The sequence below is a fragment of the Numida meleagris genome, chromosome 1, assembly GCF_002078875.1.
Source record: "Numida meleagris isolate 19003 breed g44 Domestic line chromosome 1, NumMel1.0, whole genome shotgun sequence".
Classification (NCBI taxonomy): domain Eukaryota; kingdom Metazoa; phylum Chordata; class Aves; order Galliformes; family Numididae; genus Numida; species Numida meleagris.
Genome location: NC_034409.1, coordinates 74,559,185 through 74,585,208, shown reverse-complemented (window position 1 = coordinate 74,585,208; position 26,024 = coordinate 74,559,185). Strand labels below are relative to the sequence as shown.

At 39.6% G+C, this 26,024-nt stretch overlaps 1 protein-coding gene across 2 annotated transcripts in view; it reads left to right on the top strand.

Annotated features, from left to right (window-relative positions):
* Window positions 12,503–26,024, top strand: part of LOC110397873 (ovostatin-like) — a 38,507-nt gene continuing 24,985 nt past the window's right edge. The window contains exons 1-13 of one of the 2 annotated variants that reach the window (XM_021394835.1): window positions 12,503–12,778; window positions 14,298–14,481; window positions 15,111–15,267; window positions 16,149–16,201; window positions 17,154–17,174; window positions 19,211–19,382; window positions 20,346–20,430; window positions 21,127–21,244; window positions 22,004–22,124; window positions 22,350–22,459; window positions 23,161–23,319; window positions 24,934–25,161; window positions 25,368–25,425. In XM_021394835.1, the coding sequence (XP_021250510.1) occupies window positions 12,714–12,778; window positions 14,298–14,481; window positions 15,111–15,267; window positions 16,149–16,201; window positions 17,154–17,174; window positions 19,211–19,382; window positions 20,346–20,430; window positions 21,127–21,244; window positions 22,004–22,124; window positions 22,350–22,459; window positions 23,161–23,319; window positions 24,934–25,161; window positions 25,368–25,425 (1,531 nt within the window). In that variant the 5' untranslated portion in view covers window positions 12,503–12,713. Of the gene's footprint in view, window positions 12,779–14,297; window positions 14,482–15,110; window positions 15,268–15,335; window positions 15,491–16,148; window positions 16,202–17,153; window positions 17,175–19,210; window positions 19,383–20,345; window positions 20,431–21,126; window positions 21,245–22,003; window positions 22,125–22,349; window positions 22,460–23,160; window positions 23,320–24,933; window positions 25,162–25,367; window positions 25,426–26,024 lie in introns of those variants that run through there. The other variant, XM_021394839.1, reaches the window with a different exon arrangement.

Below are 26,024 nucleotides of genomic sequence, written 5' to 3'. Positions count from 1 at the left end.
TGTTTGTGAAAGACAGGTCCTGCTTGACCAACCTGATATCCTCCTATGACCAGGTGACCCACCTAGTGGATGAGGGAAATGCTGTGGATGTGGTCTGCGAAGACTTTCATAAAACCTTTGACTCTGTCTCTCACAGTACTCTCCTGCAGCCCATGGCTTGGGCAGGTACACTCTTCCCCGGGTTAAAAACTGGCTGGAGGGCCGGGCCTGGAGAGTGGTGGCGAACAGAGGTTAAATCCAGCTGGCAACTGATCACGAGTGGTGTTCCTCAGAGGTGACAGTACTGGGGCCAGTCCTGTTTAATACCTTTAATGATGATCTGGACAGGGGAACTGAATGCACTCTCAGTAAGTTTGTGGATGACACCAAGCTGGGAGGAAGCGTCGATCTGCCTTATGGTAGGAATGCTGTACAGAGGGATCTGGATAGGCTGGATCACAGGTGTCCAACCTTGTGGCTTGCCTGGGCCTCACTGAGTGAAGAGGAATTGTCTTGGGCCGTATGTTCAGAGGTCGCTCTGAAAGTAATGCTTCCTATTTATTTCCACGGAAACGACAACCAATACAAAGAGCACAGTAGCACTACTTGGAAGAGCAAATTCTCAGTAACAAAACGCTATTTGTCAATACAGTCACCACCATTAGCTACGCATTTTTGCCAGCAGTGAGCAAGACCCTGCTCCTCAAAATCTGCACCAGCGGAGGTGACCGACTGCCACCATCGCTACTGCTGAAACGAACACTCACCACCTCACTGTGCTAATGTGCACTCTTTGGTCTCCATAAACATTCAGCAAGCATCGGCGCCATTTTTTCCACATGGAGGAACTCAGTTCCACACATTTGCTTCATATGCATGTCCATGTCAGGCACCATTTTGTCGGACTGCCCATCTGCTGCCATCCGTCACATAGCAACAAAATGTAAGGGAATACTGCTAGGGAGATTTAACCTCTACTGCCATGCCACTGACACCTGCCTCTGACGCTGTGGGCCAACGTAATAAAACAGGATGCATTACTTTAGGAGCAGCTCTCATAGACTATATAACGAGTCTCATGCATGTAGGTCACAAAACTTACTTTAGTCTTGAATATTTTTTTATTCCAGCAAAAAAATAGAGCAATAAGAACATAAAACTAGTGGGATGTTTGACCCCATTTTTGTGAAACTAATGCATCAGTCTATCTTCATGGAAGTCAATGCAATTCTTAGTAAGTTCTTAAGGTGTTCGTCAGGGATTTTTGATGAAATTTTACTTTTCCTGTACTTCATCCCTGAAAATAATTGTTCACAAGTGTGCATACTGCCAAAAAGCAATGACACGAATAAGGCATAATTGTGAAGGGAGGGATAGTTTTCTCTGGTAAGATAAGTCTTACAAAAGCGTAGTAAAGAGTTTTCTTGAGTTGAGCGTCTGATTGCAACTTTATACATTCAATTGAAAATTCACGGGTAACGTATTAACGCAGGCCACACATTAACACTCTGAAACATGCTATGTGTGGTGGTCAGCGTGTCTGTATCCTGCAGGTAAAACTGAAAAACAAACTCTCACCTTCTGCCTCTACAATCTCATCCAAATACTCACACACATGCAGAGTTTCTTGTAACAGATTTCTCTTTCCTCCAGTAGCCAACTCTTCTGTTATCTCAGCCCAGAAATCCCCAGTGCCTCTGGCCTCCGTGGCAGCTCTGTAAGTGGTCACAGTATCTGTGAAGTCTTCTAAGGTCATCAGAATCCTTATTAAGTTGTGATAAATCCTGGAGTTTGAAAGTTTCAGGCTCAGCATCCATTCTCCTTGCCTCCATTCTTGCCTTGCCCCATAGCTTGAAAAGCTACCCAACAATTGTTTTGGGTATGAGAGAGAGAAGTGTGAGGACTCTCCATGTTGAATGAGTTTCATCAAGAGGTTTACAACATTGTGCCTGAGAAGTTTTGCTTCTATAATACAAATTAACAAAGACTTGTCATCAAGGAGATTTAAGACCACACTTGATTAATGTGAACAACATTTCCTCTTCAATATACTTCCCAGAAGATAAAAGCCCTGGTTTGGTTCATATTTCCTCTAATTTTTGTAAGCTACCCATTTTTTACCGTTGTATGTAGAAGTTCACATTACAAGGTTCTTGGGCACTTGTCTTGAACCCTTAGCTGGGAAGTAAGTAGGTAAGAAGCTGAAGTACTGTCGTTATTCCTGGAGTTATTCTTGCATGAAAGGCTGTTGGAAAGCGTGAGGTATTTTCAGTCCTTGTAGCACCATGATGTACAATGGAGTTTTGGGAAAAGGATCTGTTTTTGTACCATATTATGCTGTTACAAGTCGTTTGATGTTGTTATTTCATTCCTTTGTCTTTTCCTTTGTCTTGTGATTTTTCTCTGCAGCAGAACTGTTCTACATAAATGCGACGAGAAAATAACTCCTCACAAAGGAATTAATCCAGTTCAAATTGCCCAGGTATCTGGATGCGCAGCTTGTACTCTTCATATTGTTTGCTACCATCTATGTGTTTATATTTGCCAGAAATGTCACCACTACAGTGCTGTTAAGGACTCACTTAAGCAGGAACCCAAACGAAGCCACAACTTGTCTGGGCTGAAGCACACACCCAGATAGACCTCCCAAAGTGCAAGAGAACTGTCCAGACCTTCTGTTGCTGGGATCTCCAGAATCTGAAAGTGTTCAAAGGGCCTGAGGGAGAGAGGGGTGTGGCGGGTGCACATGTGCACTGCTTGACAAACTGTCTGAGTAGGTGGCCAGGATGTGAAAGGAAATCTCCAGGATGACATGTAGCTAGCAATTGGAGAGTGACCGATGCATGGTATTGTGCAGTGGCACAGGCAGACAGTTCTATCTGAAGTCTCAGCAAGGGGAAGAAGGTAAAAAAGCTTCCAGCCCTGAGGACACAGTTCGCAAAAGCACGCAACATGAGGCAGACTGGACCCTTGTCTTTACTCAGAGCATAAGGAAGAGCCTGCCCCTTGCCCCAGTAATCACTCTAACCAACAGGTATGAAGCTCTGGGGATGCAAGGAGAAGAAGGTGTGGATAATTGTGCAGAACCAGAAGGGAACAACCACATGAATATGGCCCAACCAAGGACCCAAGTCAGAACCAGTGCCACGAAAAAAGAAGACTCGTACAGCCAAAGGTGAAAAAATGTTAAGCACATAGTACCCTCTAAAACCAATAGCAAGCAATAAATAAAAAGATTGGTAGTTGTGTAGTGAAGAGAAAATGAAGTAGAAGATGAAGAAAATTCTCATAGCAATAAATGTATTGCCAGTGGTTTGGAACAGAAGAAAAGTATCGAGTAAATAACCTTGACAATTAATTTCCTCCATCCTGAGATCTGTACTTACCCTAGTGCTGTGCTTCCAGTTAAGCTATGTGACACGCACAGTAAAACAGAGATACAAAGTGCTACCTCACTTACTAAATTCTGCAAGGTAAAATGAACATAAATTATCTCATAAAACTCTGCGTACTACTAATAAATTCAACCTAAGTATATTGATCTGGCTAAATCTCCACAAATATGTCCCATCTCAAGTTACCGGTGCACAGGACATTCTTGATTACAGTATGCATTTAACTGTACTTTAGATTTGCTCACATAGTAGTCAACTTCATAACACTTTCTAAATGTATTTTTATCTCAGTAGATAACGCGTCAGTGTGTGAATTCTGTATACTGAACTACAAAATCATTTGTGGCTTTCCCTTGTGAAAGAGACAAAATTCACAAAAGCTTCTGAATTTTTATTTATTTTTTAATTTTTTATTTTTATGAAGAAAAATAAAATTTTAAGTGGTGTAAAAGAAAATGGACTGAAATTGTTCACTCTTTTCTCCTGCAGGAATAGGTTTCAAATGAAGCAAGTGCAAATGCAAAAGACCTTGCCGAAACTGATATGAATCTTAGAATTTCATGTATGTTGACTGGAAGACTGAATAAGTTCATGGAAGATAAGTCCATATAGACACTTATAGAGTCAGGAGATTTCTAAAGTGAAATTAAGTGGAGGCTGAAATTAGTATTAGGCAGAAGCACTAGGTCACAAATTTATTCTGCTCTTCCTTTTTCCAGCGCATTCTCTTCTGGATGCTGCTGGATACAGCACACATCATGGTCTTTGTTTGAGCCTCAAGAAGTATAAAAACCATATTAAGTTCTCTATATGCTTTCAACCATTGAAGTCTCTCAGTAAAACTGTAGATAAATCTTCAAAACTATATGACTGCTTGAAGTTACTAAACTTTATATATTCTGAATAACTACCACAGAAGTTCTTAAGATTCGTATTTTATAGTCTGGAAACTTTCCTTCTATTTCTGTGAGTTTGGAAATGGAGATTTATTCATCTGTTGTATTCTTGATGTATTACTCCAAACTTCTGGTCTTACATCAACCTTCTGTCTGCCTCTTTTGACAAAGTATTCCATCCTTGTTTTTTCTACCACTATCAGCTTTTTAGAAATTTTATCTTACATGCATTGGGTATTTGTTGTTGTTGTTTTTTTTTTTACAGTCACACTGAAGTCATGTTCTGTTCCACGTTTCTTTTTCTTTTTTTTTCTCCACTTCACAATACTTTTCCATCAAGCATTCATTTGTAAAGCTTTTTCTGGAATTCACATTCTCTTTCTAATCCCATGCCTTCCATTATTTAGGGTCATTTCTAGGATCATTCTAAGTAGCTGACATGAGAGATTTGCCAGTCTCTACAAAGACAGAAAGACGTAAACCAATATTTTAAAGTACTGCTGATCTCTGGAAAACTTCTACAGATTAAAAAACAACAACAAACAAACAAAACCCCCATTTTAATAGTAGAGTTAATCTCCAAAATGTTGTCTTTCATCAGTGACCATTATTTGCACATAATTTTTAAAGATATCCTTGTCGAGAAACGTTCATTTATTTGACATTTTAGTTCTTTGGTTTACCATTCATTATCCAGATAATTGTTTAAAAGCAAGCATTTACTGCTTGCTCACTCATGAGATAACATACTTATTTCCTCCTTTCAGTTATAAAATTATTATGATGTTAAGTAACTATGCTAACTTTGAAAATACTGGCTCATCCTGGCAAAAATGGCTTCCAGCACTGGTTTTGAAACCAACACAGTTTTCAACACTCAGCGTTAAGGTGGCAGTCACAGTTTGCTTCCATCAGCGTCTCCCTGATGCTAAGATGAGAATACTTAGATTTAATGCTAAATGAATTCCTTGCCTTGGGTCATATAGTGCCTCCCTATGTAATTGTTTAATCATTTTCACTGACAGTACTCAACTGTATATATTATGGAAACTCAGAATTGCATACTAGCTTTCTGAATTCTAAAAGTGGTAAGAATCCAAATCAACTGTAAAACCAGCATACTATTAACACAACTCCATGATATTCACCACCTGAAGTAGCAGCCGTTTAAAAAAAAAACACACAAGCTTACACATAAAATAATGCTGAAATACTGATTTCTTAAAATTAGTCAGTATTTAGTCAGTATTTCATACTCAATAGAAAATATATTGCTTCAAAAAACAGCATCCAGACAAATTACAATAAATCATTTCTTTCTGCTTTGTTGCAACTTTATAGCATGAATACCACTGAATACCTTCTCTAAGCTTCTCTCCTATGAGGACAGGCTGAAAGAGCTGTGGATGTTCGTCCTGGAGAAGAGAAGGCTCTGAGGTGACGTGATAGCGGCCTTTCAATATCTAAAGGGAGCTGTAGGAAAGAAGGAGACAGACTCTTTAGGAAAAGTCTGTGGTGATAGGACAAGGTGAAATGGTTTGAAGTAAAAGAGGGGAGATTTATATTGGATATAAGGAAGAAGTTTTTTACAGTAAGGGTGGTGAGGCACTGGAACAGCTTGCCTAGAGATGTGGTTGATGCCCCTTCCCTGGAGACTTTCAAGGCAAGACCAGATCACGCCCTGGGCAACCTGATCTAGCTGTGCATGTCCCTGTTCATTGCAGGACAGTTGGACTAGATGACCTTTAAGGATCCCTTCCAACTCAGAGGATTCTATGATCGGGGCAAAAATTAAAGATTTTTAAATGTAGTATTGATACAGTTTCACCTTATCAGTCACTTCCATCTTTGATTTTTAAAGTTCCCTCTTAATTTATAGTATATTATCAAATCGTGAAGTATACAGACTGTTGAGCCAATTGTATTTTCTTCTACCAGCCTGTTCCACTACTTTTCCACATGCAAATGAAAGATTTTTTTTCCAGTGTCCCAGCATTCTCTAACCCTGCTTGTCTTTCCCTTATTTAAAGGTGATCTTTGTTAGCTTACAAGTTTTATGGCATTTGAAACTCCAAGCCATAATTCACTTTTGGCTTTGAAAGTAAAATAGCAAAGTTAACTTTGGGAATTCCATCAAAATCTAGTAATCCAACTCATATATATTCCACATCTATAGAATCCTACTTTGCACAACTGCAAGATATGCTTTCCCCTCCTGTCTTTCCCTGAGTAAAATAGAATCATGGAGTCATTAAGATTGGAAAAGACCACCAAGATCATCTGGTCCAATCATCTCCCCTACCACCAACGTTGCCCACTAAACCATGTCCCTCAGTGCCACATCTCCATGGTTCTTGAACATCTCCAGGGATGATGACCTCCCTGGGCAGCCTTTTCCAGAGCCTGACCACTCTTTCAAAGAAGAAACTGTTCCCAACTTCCCCTGGCACAACTTGAGGCCATCACCTCTCATCCTATCACTGTTATCTGAACTCATACTCTTAACCCAGTTGAAAACTATGGCCATAAATTCCAATATTTCACAGAAAATTTAATGATCATTAGGACATGCTTTGAGAGAGAAGTGGAATAGAAAAAGTTGGCAAGAGAGGAGAATCAAGCAGATACATAGGTCATTTGGCCTGACAGACTTAAGAATTTTCTTCCAAGTGCCATGACAAAAGTTGAATACAATAAAGTTAATCTCTTCCAGCATATCTCAGCAAAATTCCCCAGAGCTTTTATGTGGCTTTTAACAGAAACATTAAGAGGCATGTCCTTATTTCTTACTCTCTGGAGGGCAGGATCATCTCCCTTGAACTGCTGACCATGCTTCTTTTGGTGCAGCCCAGGATATGGTTGGCTTTCTGAGCAGGGAGGGCACATTGCTGGCTCATGTCCAGCTTACCATCCACCAGTACTCCCAAGTCCTTTTCAGCAGGGCTGTGCTCTGTCCTTACATCTCTCAGCTTGTACTGGGAGCAGGGGTTGCCATAAGCCAGGTTCAAGATGTTGCACTTGGATTTGCTGAACCTCATGAGGTTCACCTGGGTCCACTTCTACAGCCTGTCTAGATCTGTCTGGATGGCATCTTGTCCCTTGGGCATGTTTACCACACCACACAGCTTGGTGTCATCTGCAGACTTTCTGAGGGTGCATTCAATCTCACTGTTGATGTCATTTACTAAGATGTTAAAGAACACCGGTCCCAGTATAGATTCTTGAGAGACACTACTCATCACTGATCTCCATCTGAAAATTGAGCCATTTACCACCACTCTCTGGGTATGATCTCATGACCAGTTCTTCATCCATCATGCAGTCCACCCATCAAATCCATATCTTTCCAATCTGGAGAGCAGGATATTCAGGGAGGACTGTGTCAGAGACCCTACTCAAGTGCAGACAGATGACATCAGTGGGTCTTCCCTTGTCCACTGACACAGTCACACCATCATAAAAAGCAACAATTTTGGTCAGGCAGGATCTGCCCTTGGTGAAGCCATGCTAGCTGTTCCATATCTGATACTGCAGATATACCCAGAAAGTGAGTTGTTAGCTGAAGGAGCAGAGGATGACCATGTGAACCATATCTGTGGCAGTGGTGTTGTGTGAAGGTACTCAGATGTGGAAAGATTATAAAACCCTGACAGTGCTTTGTAGAATATCAGGTGTTTCTCCCAGAAAATGAAAGTTCATCAAGGAGCTGATCTTCAGGGTGGTCCCATCAACTGGAAAAAGTGAGGTAGACAAAGTGATTTGAATTGGAGAGTCTTTTTTCCCTGATCCCTGCACGAGTGACATTCTCTTCAGGCAGAATGGAGAGAAATGTAAAGGCCTGAAGAGCCTTGAAGTTTTTTCCAGCTTCCTGTTGTTAACAGTTTAGCTCCCTTAGCACTGTTCCTTGCAAAGTTACTGTACAGAAAGTATCTGTGGCAAACTGCAACTGTTTCATATCAGCAAGGAGACATTTTCAGCAGCCTGCAAGCCTTTTTTAAAAGAAATAACACACTTTACAAACGTCTTGTGCTAAATGGAAGTCTGAGAGCTGTGTGGCATGTTTTGGAGACATTATTCACATATTACTCAAAACTCTGGGAAAAGCAGATCATTAAATACAGAGGGAGGACATCACTTTATTTATGTCGTATATCTTAAAACTTTCGATTCTTCTGAAGCACTGTCATCTCATAAGATATAATAAGTAGTTTTCAGCTTATCCATAAGATCATGTAATCTTGTAGTCTTTTCAGTTACCAGTTTCATGCATGGTTACCTGCATGTGGAAGACCACTTGTCTTTGGGATTGTTTGGTAGTGGTCCACTGGACCACCAAGTTTCCAAAAGAGTGAAAATAAGAGTATCTCATGAAATGGGTGATTGATGAAAGGGCTAGCGTGGCAGCTGTCTTGTTATTGTTTTTGAACAACTACGTATGGACCCAAGTTAACTCCTTTAACCACGGGGAGTGGGAGGTTATTTAGAACCTGAATCTGGAGGAAGCTAATTTTAATACATTTTCTTTGTACTAGAATACAAAATCTGAGATGCTGTCATTCCAAAGAGGAATCTCTGAAACCTATTTCTTTATTTGACTCAATTACTCATTGGCTTTTTGAAAGCTCTGTGCATCAGTCTGCCTATCTCCACCTAAACCAGCAGAACAATCTCAATAAGAGAACAAGGGAAACAGTGAAGACAGGAAAACTCTTCTACTGAAGAAAAAATTATGTTTGCACTTTAAAAGGATCACTGTTGTGCCTTTTTGTCCTCGATGATCAAGAGAAATACATGCTTGTTGCCCTTTACAGAGAAGGATCTTGAGTCTGCAATAATCAAAGCTCGTGTTAAAAGCAATATGCTGTTGTTGAAGATTTTGGGCTAATTAAGAATGGCAAAAATGTAACTAACATATCAAAATTACACTGTCCATAGATTGATTGATATTTTTGAGAGATTTTTATATCACATGAGTTTTTTAAATACATTTGTATTTAATACGTGTTAGATTAGCTAAACCAATAGTGAATAACAGTAATTGTACTGTCCCTGCACTCTTCTTGACCTCATCTTCTCTCCTTTTTCATCATGTCTCCCTGTGGATTCTCCCAATTTCCTTTTTTTTTTTTTTTTTTGTGTGTGTGTGTGTGTGTGTGCATGTTTTTTGAAAGAAGATTGATTATTAGTTTTGAATGCCTTTGCTAGTCTTTTGTATATCCTCTCTTGGCCTACTTTGCTATTTTTATGCCCTTCGATTTTCAACATCTGAACACAGCCATTTTTTCTGAGGATGTCTGTAAGTGTTAAACTTTATAGGTCAAGAAAAGTTGATGGGATTTCATCTGTTTTGTTCCACATGAGGTTACAATACCTCATTTTTCATAGGCAGGTCTAAGTTACTTTACTAACCATCTATCTATAAAAAAAGTTTCTGTGGGAAACTGAACTGTGTTCTGTTTACTTTTCTGAATGTAACAGTGTTACCATGCTTCATACTGTCTGATCTTTGTTGTTACAGAAAACAGCCAATATAAGAAATATATTCCATCATTTAACATGAAATGATGCAACATACTCTACCAACAGCACTACAAGCTGCCTTCTGCCAGTAAACATTTTGGGAGGGGAAGGGAAGGGAAGATTGCTTATACTTCATCTCAAGTGAAGCCATGACACAGAAAGTACTCTCAGTCATTAAGTGTTACATAAATGTAAAGCAAAACCACCAAAGGGAAACCAGCAATTATGTATTACTCATTCTTTTGGAAAATCCAGGACATCACTGTTGAAAGCTGTTTCTACTTCCACTGAACTGCTGACAAGCCACTACTGAAAGCCATTCCTATTTTCACTGAACATATTTCCACTACATTTTCTCTGACACAACAAAAAATGGGCGTGACTTTAGATTTGCACTCACTAAAATGTGTACTCTCTCTTGTCAGAATATATGGTATTCTGCATGGAAAACTGGCATTTTTTTTGCCATTTTTATTTTCCCATCCAAAGGCTAGATCCTATAGATATAGCCATGCTGGGACAGTATGGGGACATCTCACATGCTGTAAAACAGCTAACTAGAGTATTAGCGATATAGCTAAAAACAGAATTGTCTGTAATGAATGGAGTGTACATGGAAGGCATGTACAGTAAAAGAGTTTAGATGCTCCTAAAGTGAGTGGGGTCTTTGTTAGAAGACTTTACACTGCCCTGCTGTGTGTATGTGCTTCTAATGTAAAAGAGGAGAGCACAGACACATCCGATGTGGTAAAATGATTTGGCAAAGTCAGCTTTATTTAAAATAAAACTGTGTATTTCCAATAAAACTCCAACAATCATCCTCTGTCTAATCTTCATTTCAGATCTAGAGAAAGAATGAAAAAAACCTATATATGTTTGTATGTATACATATTTCTTCGTAAGAGAAAGTGCAAATGCAATAACATTCTGAAGTCTCAGCTGAATGAGTTGAAGATATCTTGATGGTCTGCTGTTCAAAGATCAGGCAATGTGACTATCTTGAAATGCAAATATATGTATAATACTTGTTTGTATCTACATTTTTGGTCTTGAAGTGCATTTGGCACTGCTTCTCATTTCACTGATTTTCTAGCCAAAGTATGATCTTAGTTACCTGTTTCCTTATGACAATAAAAAGCATTGCCAGTCTAAGGTCAACAGTACTGAGGTACCTTCTGTCTATCTTGTACCAGCTGCTTAGTGTGAGCTCCTTAATCTCCCTCATGTTAAATTCTGATCTTCGTACTTCCAAATGATTATTCCCCTCCTGCTCCTAGCTTCTCAGTCATACAGCCCAAAACCTTTTGTCCCTCCTACCAAAGACAACTGGAGCATTTTTTCCATTGCACTGTAGCCTTTTTAAGAATGACCCCCAACATTATAGTGATGTGCTTGAAGATATGAGTTTGTTTTTTATCACAACATTGCTACAATAAAGATGCCATCTGGGATCAATAATTTCTCTAGTTAATTCAATGGGAAGTTTCTAGTGAACCATGTACTCTTTAATTGAGCTGAATGTAATGTCTTATAATATAGCTGTCTTTCAAACTCTTTTTTTTTTTCTTTTTTAGTTTCTGTGTGTCCACAACTAAGACCTCTTTCTTACAGTCATGCTAAAGGCTTGCTGAACTTAAATAAAAAGTGAGCTTCTGGAACAATTTTGCACCAAAGTCCCAGAATTGATTGCCTCTTCCTCCTCTTTCCTTAAATCCTTTTTGTCTATTGCTTAGTGGCTATGGCCTATTTGAAACAATACAGGGAGTGTGAGGCATTTCAAAGCCATAAACACAAACGTATACAATCTGCTCCTAGCTGTATTCTGTCCTGATTGCAGCCAGTGCAGATGCTTTCCCCACAACATGTCTGCTTTGTGTGCACATCTGCCATGCAGCCTTACCACATTAGTGACAAGCCATTCTGGGATGATTTGTGCAACAAGGACAAGAAGCAATGGACACAAGATGTAGTAACATAAATTCTGATTTAAGGCAAGAAAAAATCTTCACACAATGGATGGTGAAGCATGGAAGCTTATGTGGACTCTTCATCCTTGAGATATTCCAAACTTGACTGGACATGTTTTGAAGACAGCCATACTTAAAAAGAAATATTGGACCAGACAATGTCAACATGTCCTTTTCAATCTAAACTAATTTATAATTTCATAGCTTAATTGGTCTGAAATTCTCTTTCTCAATCAGATTTACTTAAACTTCAGCAAAAGACTTAAAAGTTATTTAATAGGAACTGCAAAGTTGGAGGAAAATGGTTACTGATAAACATATGAGTGAACTAATTAAATAAGGTTATAACATTCCTTTTCCTACAGGTATACTTATCCTAACACAAAAATGGTAGACAACTAGCAAATAGCATTCCTTGCTGAATGTTACTGTGATAAATAACAAAACTACATTAGGTTTAGGAGTTTCCTTCTGGAACATACTGAATGCAGATAGAATCTAACGCTGTATTATTACTGCCCAGATCCCAGTGCAGGCATACAATAGCACTGTCTTATGGTTACTCCTGTTTGGTGAGATGTTTCTAGGGAAGATCTTTACAATACAAGGAAATGCTTTAGCAACATCAAAAATTAGCAGGTTGAAACATTAATCAAACTTCAGACAATGGCATGATAATCAGAGAGGTAAGCTTCAGTAAAAGAAATGGGCAGGAACCGGTTTGGCTAGCTCAGAAATCTATCTGAAATATGAGAGCTTGCCCAAGCTGTTGTTTGAGAGTTCTAAGAGTGTGAGAACAGGCAGGAGAGAGGAAGGTGAACCTATGCAAATTTTATGTAGATATCTTTTGTTAGAATGTGACTGATGCTGTGGAGGAGGAGTGTCATTTCAAGACAGTTTAAAATGAGAAGACAATCTGTCCATTTGATATCAGACTCTCTTCTTCAAGGACAGAGATGTGGTCAAGGATTCTTCTGAGTGCTGTCTCCTTGAGCTGGATTGTCGCAGTGTCTTCTGAACTGTAAGAGAATATACCTTGTGTTTTTATGACATAATAGTTTCACTTCAGTTAATTTATTCTGGGACATCACTATGTGATACACTGGATTTTTAAGAACTAGATTCTGAAATGTGTCTGAAATGAAAATGAAGCATGGTTAGGAATGGTGATCTCCATTACAAAACTTCTGCAAAATCTGAGTGACAGAAAGCTAGAACTGGAGTAGATTAAATCTTAAGAGCATGGGTAACACTGCGAGGAGATTGAAGGCTAGGTTAGCAAGTGATGATCAGGTTTGGAATGCAGTGGAAAAACATAGTGAGCATGGCATATGAGGAGGTCCTACAAGACAGATAATGGCTGGTGGCAGGGAACTATGCTGTCATTATTCTTAATGTTATTGTTACACCTGCTGTGCTGTGGAGGCTTATAAAGCACTGTCAGTGTGGATGGCATTATGAAAACAGAAGATTTCAATCACAGTTTTCAAAAATACACCAACATGAAAGCTTAAATGCCCTTCTAAAAAGTGCTAAAGGAAAACATTGTGAAAGTCAGATGGTTTTGCTTTCTCAGATACACTTTTGGTTTTAATCATTTTACTTTTGGTGTTTGAATATCATGCAGTCTAACTTAGGCAAGTGAAAATAACAGTAAGTATAATATTAATAAGCAAAGCTATGGAGGGAAAAAGGGGAGGGATCATCTTACCAGGAAAATATTGTGTGATTCATGCAGACCAAACTCATCAAATCCATCTAACATCATTTAGAAAGATCAGTTTGGACAGCAGAGGACATTAAGCCAGCAACAGAAACTTAGTCAAATATAGCAAATCTATAGGAATGTTTTTTCAGAGGAAGAGTTTGGGGAAGAAAGGCTGTACTAATTATAGAGGGCAGCATATCTACAAATATCTAATGGAAGAAAGAAGCAAAGAGAGAAACAGAAATGGAGTAGAGCATGCTAGATTGAGTATGGAACATTTCCTGGAATATTCTGCATTCTACATTATGCTGACTGTCTTATGATATGTCAGTTCTTATCTGGAGGGAGAGCTATTTAGAGAAAAAGAACTTAAAACATTATTGCAACAATTAACTAGTATTTTTGCCAATGATCTCAAAAAGAATTGTCACTCTTTTTTATGGGAGGTTCCAGAGGCTTAAGTATACATATAGGTTGTCAGAGGATACGTACATTTTTGCCTTTTAGCTGATTAGACATATTACTAATTGGAACTGTCTAAATACCTGGAATGGAAAGATGAAATATCATGCTGGGTAAGAGACTGCGTAAAATGATGCCAGTCCTTCAGCTCAGAAAGAACAATGAGGAACAGAAATTTGTCATTTGTACTTGGAATATTATCCAAAATTTATTGAAATAAATGGAAATCCTCCCAGTGGTTTGAGCCAGTCTTGGCCCAGGTCCCACATCTTCTTTCACATTTATAACGTTTCTATGGTATTTTCCTCTCCTGTTTGCCCTCACCTTCCTCCTTGACTGAACTCTTTAATTTGTTCTCATCTTCTTGCAGTCAATATGTGCTGCTGGTGCCAACAGTGGTGCGGAGCAACTCTCCACAGACAGCTTGCGTGCAATTCCACAGCCTCAGTGAGCCTCTGTCTCTGAGTGTTGTTCTGGAATACAACAATATACAGACAACTCTCTTCGAGGAGTTTGTGACAAAAAATGATTACTTCACATGCTGGGAGTTCCAGGTATTTTCTTTTTTGAGAACATTGCAGAGGATGTAGAAGCTGGAAATACTTCTGAGTGCTGTTGTCTTTGTCAGTGAATGAGGCAAGAATGTAAAGAGTGCAGGCTCTTTACATTCATGTGTGACATAAAAAAGATAAATTAATGAAAATGAAAAAGCTGCCAATAAAGACAGGAAAAAGAAAGTCGTGGTCTATATGGGAGTGCTGGAAAATGGCTTTCCATCTTCATTCACAGAGTAAATAGAAAAATGCTTTTGATTGCTGTCCCAGGCACATGCCTATTCCGTGACTCTGCAAAATCAGAACAGGTATGACAAAAAATAGCCAAGATTAGGTCTTCTGGAACAGGGCTATATGGCTGGGAAACCTCCCTGTGGGCAGGTAGCTACAAAAGATGAGGAAATGCTTAGGACAGGGCATAGTTTAAAATCTTGTTACCTGATGACAGATTATGGGATTTCCAGAGCATAGATTCACAGATATTCTGTCACTGGCAAATGTGAGTTTTCTCATGACTTTGCAGAAGCTATTAATGATTCACTTAACAGTCAGCTAAAGAACCTGGAGCATCAGGGCACCTCATCATGCCTCATTTACCATTTTTCTTCTGGGGTTTTGTTTCTCTCCAGGTTCCTCCTGCTACTTCTGATCCCTTGGCATTCATTTCCTTCTCTGCCAAAGGCAACACAGTCAACTTAACTGAGAGAAGATTGGTGGCGATTGAGAATGTGCATAACTCTCTCTTCATCCAGACTGACAAGCCCATCTACAAACCAGGGCAAAAAGGTTGCTGGGGAGTTGGAGTCAACTAGTGAACTAGGAAACTGAGTGCAAGAGTGGGTCAAGAATAACAAGGATTTCTCTTGTGGAGGAACAGACTGTAGACTGCAACGGCAGTGTATAGCATGTGGTGTATAATTGTCATTAGATAGTATATATTGTCATCTGACACTGAGCTTATCAAAAGTCAATGAAAAACAGAATCAATTCATCAAATTGCAAGAAATGAGTTGAGTTCATTTGTCTTTCCTAAATTATTTACAGAAACTTGAGTTCTGTTGGGTTTACTGACATCAGTCATGTAAAGAATATCCTTAAAAATACAGAAAAAAATAGGTTAAGCTTGGAATTAATAAAAATAAATAAAGCATGTCATTTCCTGTCAACAGCTTTTTACACTTAACTGCTAATCTAATTCATAGAGCTGATTTCATTACTATATTTAAATAATTACTACCTGTGGTATAGTTACTTATATTTTTAGTATAATCAAGTTTCAGTGCTTCACAAGGTTTACAATTAGATAAACATACTTTCTTCCCTGTCTTTCATTTTTTCATTGAATTGGTTCAGAAAGGTAGTTTCTTATGAAATGATCTGAAGTACTGAGTCCTTAAAGATGAAGTGAAGGTAGCATAGGATATCTTTCTTCACTTTGTAATTTAATTTAGTCCCAGTTGGTCAGTATTAAAGACACTTCAGATAATAAGTTTGTTTTGTTTTCTTTTTCACTAGCTAAAATAATCAAGTCCTTTCTAACACTCCAGTCCTCTGAGGACTCATTACTTCTTCCTAAAAGCCTGCACAAATTTTGTTTCAGTTATACATTGAAATGAACTTACCACTACCAAAGTAAGTGATCCTTTTTTGTCCTACATCTTTTTCAGTGATGTTTCGTGTGGTCACTTTGGATAGCCAGTTCAGACCTGTTCAGGAGATGGTAAGTAAGAGTGATAGTCAAGATTTTTTTGTGCATGTTCTTGTAGTACTGTTCACAGAGACTCTCTTACTTGTATATTGAGTAAAGAGGGGCTGGAATCGGTCTCCCAGTGATCTTAGAGAACTGCTGTAACTTCACAGTCTATCCCTATCCTGCCTTTATAGAAGGCAAAGTTACTGAAAGCAGTCCTGGAAATCTCTCACAGTGCTCAGATTTTGTAGTCACTTCACTTCAACTGCCCCAGATACGTAGAAAGAGATTGGATGTCTTTATATAAAAGACAGATTCATAAACAAGTTGCACCCTGAAATTATCTCTTAAATTACAGACATGAATTTCAAATTGTTTCCTTAATCCAGTCTTCAGTATTCAGAGGGGTTCAACTGGTATTTTTCAAAGTCCACAGTTGTCAACGGTTTACGGGCGTTCGGCCTGGTTCCGTGATGAATGGGACAGGGGACCCACAGGGAAAAAAGGGTAGGGAGATGGGCCTGAGAGTCAAAACAGCGGCAACAATCTGAAGAGAAACAAACTAATTTACTAAATAAGATATCGGAATGCAGAACAACACACTATAATACAATATAATTACAATTTAAGCTAATAAATCCAATACAATGAGAGAGAATGTCCAAAAATCAAAGTAAGCCTTACTCTAATACCGACAATAAGACGGCTGGGGAGCGAGATGCTGCCGGGACAAGAGTTGGGAGGAAAGAGAAAAAGGTCTTGTGATCAGTGAGTTTTTATCTTTCCCTCTGACCGGAAGTGGTAACAGAGGAGCAAAGTCCCCTGGGGAATGTAGTAGTCCTTCTCTTCTGAGAACCAGGTACATACACTACGTGATGTTATGATGTGAAATACCAATAACCGAAAATCATAGAACCATGACAACAGTTGATTTCTTTATACTTTGATAACTTGTTCTTCTTCCTCTTTTTTTCTCTTCCAGTATCCCCGAATCATCATTAAGGTAAGAGGTGCACTGTCATTAAAATGACAGTTTCTTTGGAAATGCCAACACTGCCATTTCTAAAACATGTCTTTCTCATTTGCCTTTTGAAATACATGTTCCTTACTAACTCTACTATCAATACTGGGCATCCAGAACAAGGGAAATTGATGTGTCCAGTTCTGGGCTCCTCACTTCAAGAAAGACAGAAAACTACTGGATAAGTCCAGTGGAGGACTACAAAGATTATTAAGGGCCTGGAGCACCTCTCTTATGAGGAAAGGCTGAGAGACTTGAGATTGATCAGCCTCGAGAAAAGAAGTCCAAGAGGGGATGTTATCAACACTCATATCTAAAGGGCAAGTGTGGAGAGGATGGGTCTGGGCTCTTTTTGGCAATACCCAGTAAAAGGACAAGAGGCAACAGCCACCAACTGAAACACGGGAAGTTCCATATGAACACGAGAAAGAACTTTTTTATTTTGAGAATGTCAGAGCACTGTTACAAGCTGTCCAGGGAGGTTGTGGATTCTCCTTCTCTGCAAATATTCAAAACCCACCTGGATGCTTTCCTCTGTAACCTACTGTAGGGATCCTACCTTAGCAGAGGCATTGGACAAGATGATCTGCAGAGGTCCCTTCCAACTCTTATGATTCTGTGACTCTGTGATTCCCATCTTCATTTAGGAAACGTATCAGGCACTGATTACAGCAGAAGGCTCACAGAAAAGTGTTCCTAGATGATAGCATCTCTAGCATGGAAGAACTCCGCTTTCAGATGCCTGTCACTATGTGAAATTCATTCATATCTAACCCTTAGTAAGGATATTTACCAGAACTGTAAAGGAAATACAAATCATTTATACTTAATAGTAGTGTATTAATTTCAAGAATCACAGCTCAGTCGAATGTCTGAGTCAGAAGATGGGTTTTTTTTTCCACCCCTGTAACAACTGATTTGATACAATTTTGACATTGAAAGTTTTATTCCAGAGTCTTTGGAACTTAACATTGATGTATTCCAGCATGACTTAACATCTTCAGATGATGGAAAATGTAGTTGTAAAGCGCAGTAGTAGTAAATACCTTTTCCCATTAGCTGTGTTATCCTGGATAGAAAATAAATATGCCCTGCTGCACAGGTTAAGAGTGGTTACTTCTCAAATAATTTTAACAATTAGATAAATCACAGAATCAAACAGAATTTTAGTTTATCAGTTGTTTGTTTATTATTTGCTTACATACTTAATTTACAGCCTTAAATCCAGACCCTTATCTCTTTACTACTCTGTTTTTATGTAATCTCTTCTATTTGTTTCCACAAGCCTGCTTTCCCCCTAATGCCACAGCAAAGCATGTATGCAGGTGCTGGCATACTTAGACATAGCTCATCTGAGTATAGGTATCTGACAGAGACTCATCCAGAGCACATCATCTAAAGCCAATGGACAGGAGAAGGAGTCAGCAGAACCAGAGATGTTAGTCAGAGGTGGCAAAAGGTTGTTGTTCCTTTTGTTAGGATTCAAACACGGGTGTTTAGAACAGTCTTATGTTGATAGAACTGCAGCACATTGGAATATTAAATAGATTCACCTGCATACAGGCAAAAAATGGTGTCTTTCTGAAATGTCACCTTTGGCTAGAAGCAAGGCAAACATTAAGTCAGCGTTCTACCGCATCTCATTTCACTAGATCTTAAAGCACTTTCTAAGGGAGGTCAGCACAATATTCCCAGTTTACTTAAGGAAGAACTGAATCAAAAATACTCATACTGGAAGACCTACAGATAAGCAACCTGAGTCACAATCAAGTACTACTCATGAATGATCTGAGATCATCTGGCAGTGTAGGTAATTTTCAGGTAAACATAAACTTGGGCCTGTTCAAGGCACAAAGAGATCCAGAAAACTAATGGTAAGTCAGATCACACCTGTCATCAGCTCAAACTCACATTCATATGGTAAAGCATTAAGCCAGTATACCCGGACAGAAAATTAAAAAGAAGACAAGAAAGAGGGTGAGAAAAGTTTTGACATTTCTCTTTCTCCCACTCCCTAGGACCCAGAGCAAAATGAGATCTTCCAGTGGTTGGATGTATCATCTATGCATGATGGCATTATCCAGCTCTCGTTCCCATTAATTGAGGAGCCAATTCTGGGGGCCTATCATATCATTGTGGAGAAAAAGTCAGGGGATATGGAGCACGAATACTTCACAGTGGAGGAATATGGTAAGCAAGCACTGTGAACTTCTCCAGCACCAGCAATGAGGCTGGCTAAGTTTGATAGGAGCTGTGAGTGCAGAGCTTAAGTGCTTTGAAATCTCCTATTCATGTTTAAGAAAGACAGACATGGTGAGAGCTGAATGAACAAATGAAAGCAAGAAGGAAAAAAAATGGTGAGAAAGACAACATTTTTTTCAGGGGTTACATTAGGAAATTAATTATTTTCTGGGCTTGGATCAAAATCACTGTGTGACTTTGGGATCCACATTCTACCACTCATGGATTAGATTTTATACTTGTTCAGAGGTAAAATTAATGAGTTATGAATCATTCCTGTCCTGCTTCATGGAGATCATCAACTTAGGAAGAGTGCTAGAATAATATATGCAGCAGAAATCTTCATTCTCTATCAGACATTAAATGACGGTTATCAGCATGTTACTGAAGAGGCTAGATAACCGCTGGAAGAGCAAGAAGGAAAAAAAGCAGTGTATAGGTTCAAGAGAAAAATTCTATTCTAGCTCTGTTTTCATTATTGCTGGTCACTTGTGAAAAAAGATAGGCGAAAAAAGGGGTGTGGCAATGTGTTGGGACTTGATTTCACTATTTTATTTACCCTGTTGCCTTTCTATTTGAGTGGGGCTGGATTGCATAACATCTTCTGTTCTACAGGGATTAACTACTTTCAGACATCAACGTCACTCCCACATTTCCCTTTGAAGAAAATGTTCTTACTGTGGCTGTTATTATTAGTATGATTATTCTTGCATTTTGAAGAAGTTTTTCATTTTACTCGTAAAGGCATTGTCTGATAACAACCTACAGCTACCTCTTAGGTAGACTTTTCTCAACCATTTCAAAATTCTTTTGCCGACTGTTTTTTTTTAATTTTTTTTTTACTGTCTTCCTCTCATGCACCTGTCTATGGTATGCTACTGCTGACAAGTCATATTCACCTTGCATTCCCAGTTCTGCCAAAGTTTGAAGTGACAACAAGCATGCCCAGTAGGATCTCTTTCTTTGATGAAGAAATCAGGGTGAATGTTTGTGCCTTGTAAGTATAAGAGCTGAGAATAATGTGTAAACAAGAAACACAGGAAATAGTATGACATGCTGGAAAATAGGGAGCCCACTACAGATTCATGTATACGCTGGAGCAATTTCTTTAGCTATGACTTCCATGACATGACAAATAATTATAACTCTACTCTGGTACATAGCAGAATTAGAACTTTGTGAGTTTGTGTGTATTAACAGTCTGAAGGTATTACGTGTACAAACTTGCTAGCTGTTGATTTTATTATTACAGAGAAGGAGAGTATTAGTACAATTGTACGGGACTACCATTAAGATTTCTGTCTGTGACACTGTCAAAGGGCAGGGTAGCAGAAGCCTGAGCAACAAGGGCTGCCATACATCTTGTTTCATGTAAGGCAATAATAAGAAAAGTACTAGCAGAAGCAAATGATATCCCAAACCCAAGACCAGTATGGCTTTCCAGCTTCAGACCTTAAAGAATGGCTCTGCCAAGACATTGGTAAAGCAGGCTTTTTAAAGTCAAAGTCTGCCTAAAAATAATTGAGGAGAATTCAGGTAGGACTAACATGTTCTAATTCCCAGCTACTCTTCTGTCTGTACTCTGGGCACTCCTGAGGGATTTAGAGTCTGCACCACTTTGCAGTCTTTCCTGATTTCACAGTAAGTCCACATTTACAGTCGGTCATTACTGGATTCTCTCATCCTCTCCTAGGTACACTTATGGCCAACCAGTGCAGGGGAGTGCCAGAATCAATGTGTGTCAGCACCACTTTTATAATCCACGATGTCAGCAAAGCCAGAAACCAACCTGTGAAGCTGTCACTGGATTGGTATGAAACAGGGCTAAGTCTTTCTTCCCAGTGAACTCTACTACTCAACACACTGTGCAGGGTTTGGAGACCTCATTTGTTTCCTGGAGAACATTAGATGGATAATCCCAGAGGCATATTTTTTCTCACTGTTTTACAGGCAATTCTGAAAGTGAATTGTATGAATGTAGTTTTACCAGTGACCTCATTAGGAGACTGGTTTTTGCCCCTTCTCTTCAGGATAGCAGGAGAAGGGAAGTTATTTTTCATTAGAAATTTGAGTTCTGTCTCAGAAGAGTCAGGAGGAGAGAGGGGAGCTTTTAAAACTATGAATATGTGATCATTCCTAAAACACTGGATCTGTGTTCTAACCAAGGATAATCAGCAGACCTCTACTGGAGTCTTTGAGGACACAGTATTAAACTGATATTGGATTTCTCACCTACATCAGATTCAAAGTACTTTAAAGAATTAAGCTCCTATCAGAGATCTCAGACATCATGCAAAATGTGCTTAAGAAGGGATGTGAGTGCAGAGAGGACAAGGGGAAGGGAGGAGAAAGGATTTCAGGTGCACAGGTGAATGAGATTGCAACAAGGAACTGGGAGGGGAGCCAGGGAATAAGAAGTTTAAGACAGGAGGAGAGCAAGTAGAAGATAAAAGCTAAAGGAAATGTGAGCTGAGGCATGAAGCTCTTCGCAGACCCAGTAATACAAGCTTAGGGGTGCTTTTCCAAATCTTCATAAAAAACAAGTATTCCTCTTCTTGCTCCTTTTTCAGCTGGGAAATGATGGTTGTCTCAGCACTGTTGTCTCCACCAAAACTTTCCAGCTGTACCGCAGCTATACCAGGATGTATACCAGCTTCAATGTAGAAACCATCATTACTGAAAATGGGACAGGTAATACTAAGTGAATAATTGGAAGGAGCTAAATAGGGAAGTACCCTAAATCTGATTGGTGATACTTCTTGGGAGGAATCTCCTGGATTCCAATCTCTTCATCAATGAACAACTACCGTTTTATCCATGTAGCTCTCCCTCCAGAACATCACTTTTCAAAATAAACTGTTTTCTGCACATTTCTGATTTCTGTTTCCTTCTGTTTCTACTGGGTGTGTCTCACAGGTATCCAGATGAAAAACTATGACTATGTTGCAGTCAGCCAAGAAAATGACAGAGTGATGTTCAGGAACATGGATCAGTACTACAGGAGGGGAATTCCTTACTTCGGTGAGGTAAGTAGCTGAGAAGATACATTAGAGCAGAACTCCCTGAGGTCCAGCAGGATCTCTACATTGCCCTGTTTGTGGCTATCCATTACCCTGTACTGATAGCTTCCATCAATAATGTCATATAAAAATGATTGCTTCATGTGTCTGTCATTATGTTAGAAACTTCTACAGAAAATCAGAAAACTATACCCTAATGCCTTGTGTGTAAGGGACTCCTTTTAAGCAGTGATTAGAGAATACCTCAGGGACGGGTTAGTGAAAGGCCACAGGTTATGAAGACAGATATGCAAGAAACTAAGGCAGCAGCAGCACCACCTAAACTGAAGGTAGAATTTACCCTACATTGTATCACTCCGTCCTGTGGAAGTTAACTTAAAACAGTGTAACTGCTGGACCACATCCAAATCCTTCACAACCTGTACACCCAGGATAAACCCAGATGCAGAAAGAAGGACAAAACGTACAGCATTCTCCTGATTTAAAGTGCAGAAGGAAGGTAGTACATAGATCTCAAAAGACAGGAGGTGTTACTGAGCCCCACATTACCCATTTGCCTCTTAATTATGGATACATTTCACTCTTGAGTTCTATTCCCTGCAGATGTCCTTAGTGATTAAGTTATTGTCCTCTGGTGAGCAGAACATTTATCATCTTTTTTTTTTTTTTTTTTTAACTGGAAACTCCTGGGCATTCTTTGTGTTTAGATCACTGTGACAAATGCAGATGGCAAGCCTGCTGCCAGTAGGGTTGTTGTGCTGGAGGTTGATGGAGAATACCAGGCCAACTATACCACTGATGAGAATGGCACTGCAGCCTTTTCCCTCGACACATCCAACTTCTTTAATCCCAGTGTTAAACTGAGAGTAAGTACAAGCCCTAGTCTAATTCCTGAAAAATTACTTCAACAGAAAGAATAATCAGAAGCAAGCATTGAGAAAGCCAGTGAGGAAAAATAGGTGATTAGTCCAGCAACACATGCAACCTCTGTGCAACTAGTATGAGAAAACACTAATGCCTGAGATGCAGAAGACTGTACCTCAAGAGTGATCTTCAGCACCACTCTATTTTTTTTTCTAAGCTCTGAGGCCCTTTGTGCAGCCATCTACCTTCTTTTCCATCCATGAACTAGAGAACCTCTCTCAAAGCCTGCCCTGCTTTCCTGACCCAGACTGGGTGCATGCCAGCCTGCTTCCCTGCATTTCTGCTGACACTCATGCCCATTACCATGACATGGTCTTCCCAAGTTATCATGCGTTTTCCCTGGTGTTATGGGAAGAGATGAGGAAAAAGTGGGCTATTTGAGAACAAAGCAGTTCCAAATCACGTTAAGTTTTAACAACTTGTCTCAATCCAGTAAGAATCTAAAATATCCTTCCTAATGCAGTGTGGCATAGATCATAGAATCATAAAATCACAGAATCACCAAAGTGGGAAAAGACATCCAAGATCATCCAGTCCAACCACCCACTACCACCAGTATTTCCTCACTATACCATATCTCTTAGTACAACATCTAAACGTTTCTTAAATACCACCAGAAATGGCGATTCCACCACCTCTCTGGGCAGGCCATACCAGTAACTGACCACTCTTTTGGAGAAGTTTTTCCTAATGTCTAACCTGAATCTCCCCTGGTGCAACTTGAGGCCATTCCCTCTAGTCCTATCATTAGCTACATAAGAGAAGAGGCCAACCCCCACCTCGCCACAGCCTCCTTTCTGGTAGCTGTAGAGAGTGATAAAGTCTCCCCTGAGCCTCCTCTTCTCTAGACAGAATAATCTCAGTTCCCTCAGCTGCTCCCCAAAAGATTTGTGTTTCAGACCCCTCAACAGCTTAGTTGCCCTTTCCTGGACATGCTCCAGAGCCTCAATGTCTCTCTTGTGCTGAGGGGCCCAAAACTAAACACAGTACTTGAGGTGCGGCCTCACCAGTGCTGAGTATAGAGGGATGATCACTTCCTTGCTCTTGCTGGCAACACTATTTCTGATGCAAGCCAGGATGCCATTGGCCTTCTTGGCCACCTGGGCATGCTAATGACTCATGTTCAGCTGAGGGTTGACCAACACCCCCAGGTCCGTTTCCTCTACACAGTCTTCCAGCCACTCTACCTCAAGCCTGTAGTGTTGCCTGGGGTTATTGTAGCCAAAGTGCAGGACCTGGCACTTGGTCTTGTTGAACCTCATCCCACTGGCCTCAGCCCAGTGATCCAGCCTGTCCAGATCCCTCTGTAGGGCCTTCCTACCACCAGGCAGATGGACGCTTCCTCCCAGCTTGGTGTCATCTGCATGTGTGAATATAGTGTGTCCTGCAATCCCCACAGTCTGGACTACAGAAAAACAAGTTTTTCATACCAGCCCCAAAAAATCTGTTTTCCAACAAAGTATTTTAGAGGGAAGATGCTTTTGCCACTCACTTACCTGCCAATCTTTTAATTTCTACTTTGTTGATTCCTCATATATGCCTCTCCTGTATCATAGGCCACACAAGCACCAGATGACTGTGCGGATTTCTTTATGTGGAGAAATGACCACGAGCCCCAAGCCTTGTTCTTTGTCCATCGTTTCTACTCAAGGACCAACAGCTTTGTGAGAATTGAGCCAGTGGAGGAGAAACTAAGCTGTGGCCAGCAGAGAATGATCAAAATTCACTATGTCCTGAGTAGAAAGGGGTACAGAAATGCCACCCACACAGACTTCTACTACTTGGTAAGTACTACCTCACTTCCCAAAACATACCTTTTCTTCCACCTTTTCTTGAGCACTAAATAAGGCAGAAATTTTCAGATCAGACAGTGGCTACAAATGATAGCTTGATTCAAAGTCCCTCAGAATACCACTCAGTATCAGTGATTTTGTGGGGGGAGGGAGGAGGTGGTTTGATTCTGTCTTGTGATTTTTTTTTCTATTCTTAGGTGATGGCAAAAGGAAAAATTGTTCTCAGTGGCCAAAAGCAAGTAAGAATATCTCATGGTAAGTTCTTGACTGTGTTAATACTGTTACTTCAGAGCATCATCCCTACCACCAGAACATTAGTAACTTACGTGAGATGAGATGAAAGCAGAGAACTGTAGCTAAATAGGGTATTAATTCTTAAACTTCATCATCTTTCACCTCTCACAGTATTGTTTACTTTTGATGCAACTCCTAAACATATCATAATTAAATTGACCTTTTGAGTTGAGAGGTGAAAATCTTGTTGTGACTGAATAGGAGGAATGTAACCATCTTCTGTGTTATTTCATGTTTATTTATTTATTTCAAAGAGTATTTAAGGTTTCAGATACACTGTGACATCCAAGTCTTCACCAAACAGAAGACCAAAAATTTTTAAATAATGGGTGCCCCATTTGACAGAGACATTTAGCTATTAAATGCTTGGAATTCACTGGAGCTTCAGAAGATTCCAAATACCATGAACGACGGGGAATTTGATCCTGTTGATCACAGCAAACTGAATTCCATTTTTTTTTCATTTTAAAAATGTATTTTCTTGCAGAACCAGGTCTTCAGTAAGCCTCAATCCTCATATAGGACTTGTTTAAAATAGGCCATCTTCGGTCTTTCTACAG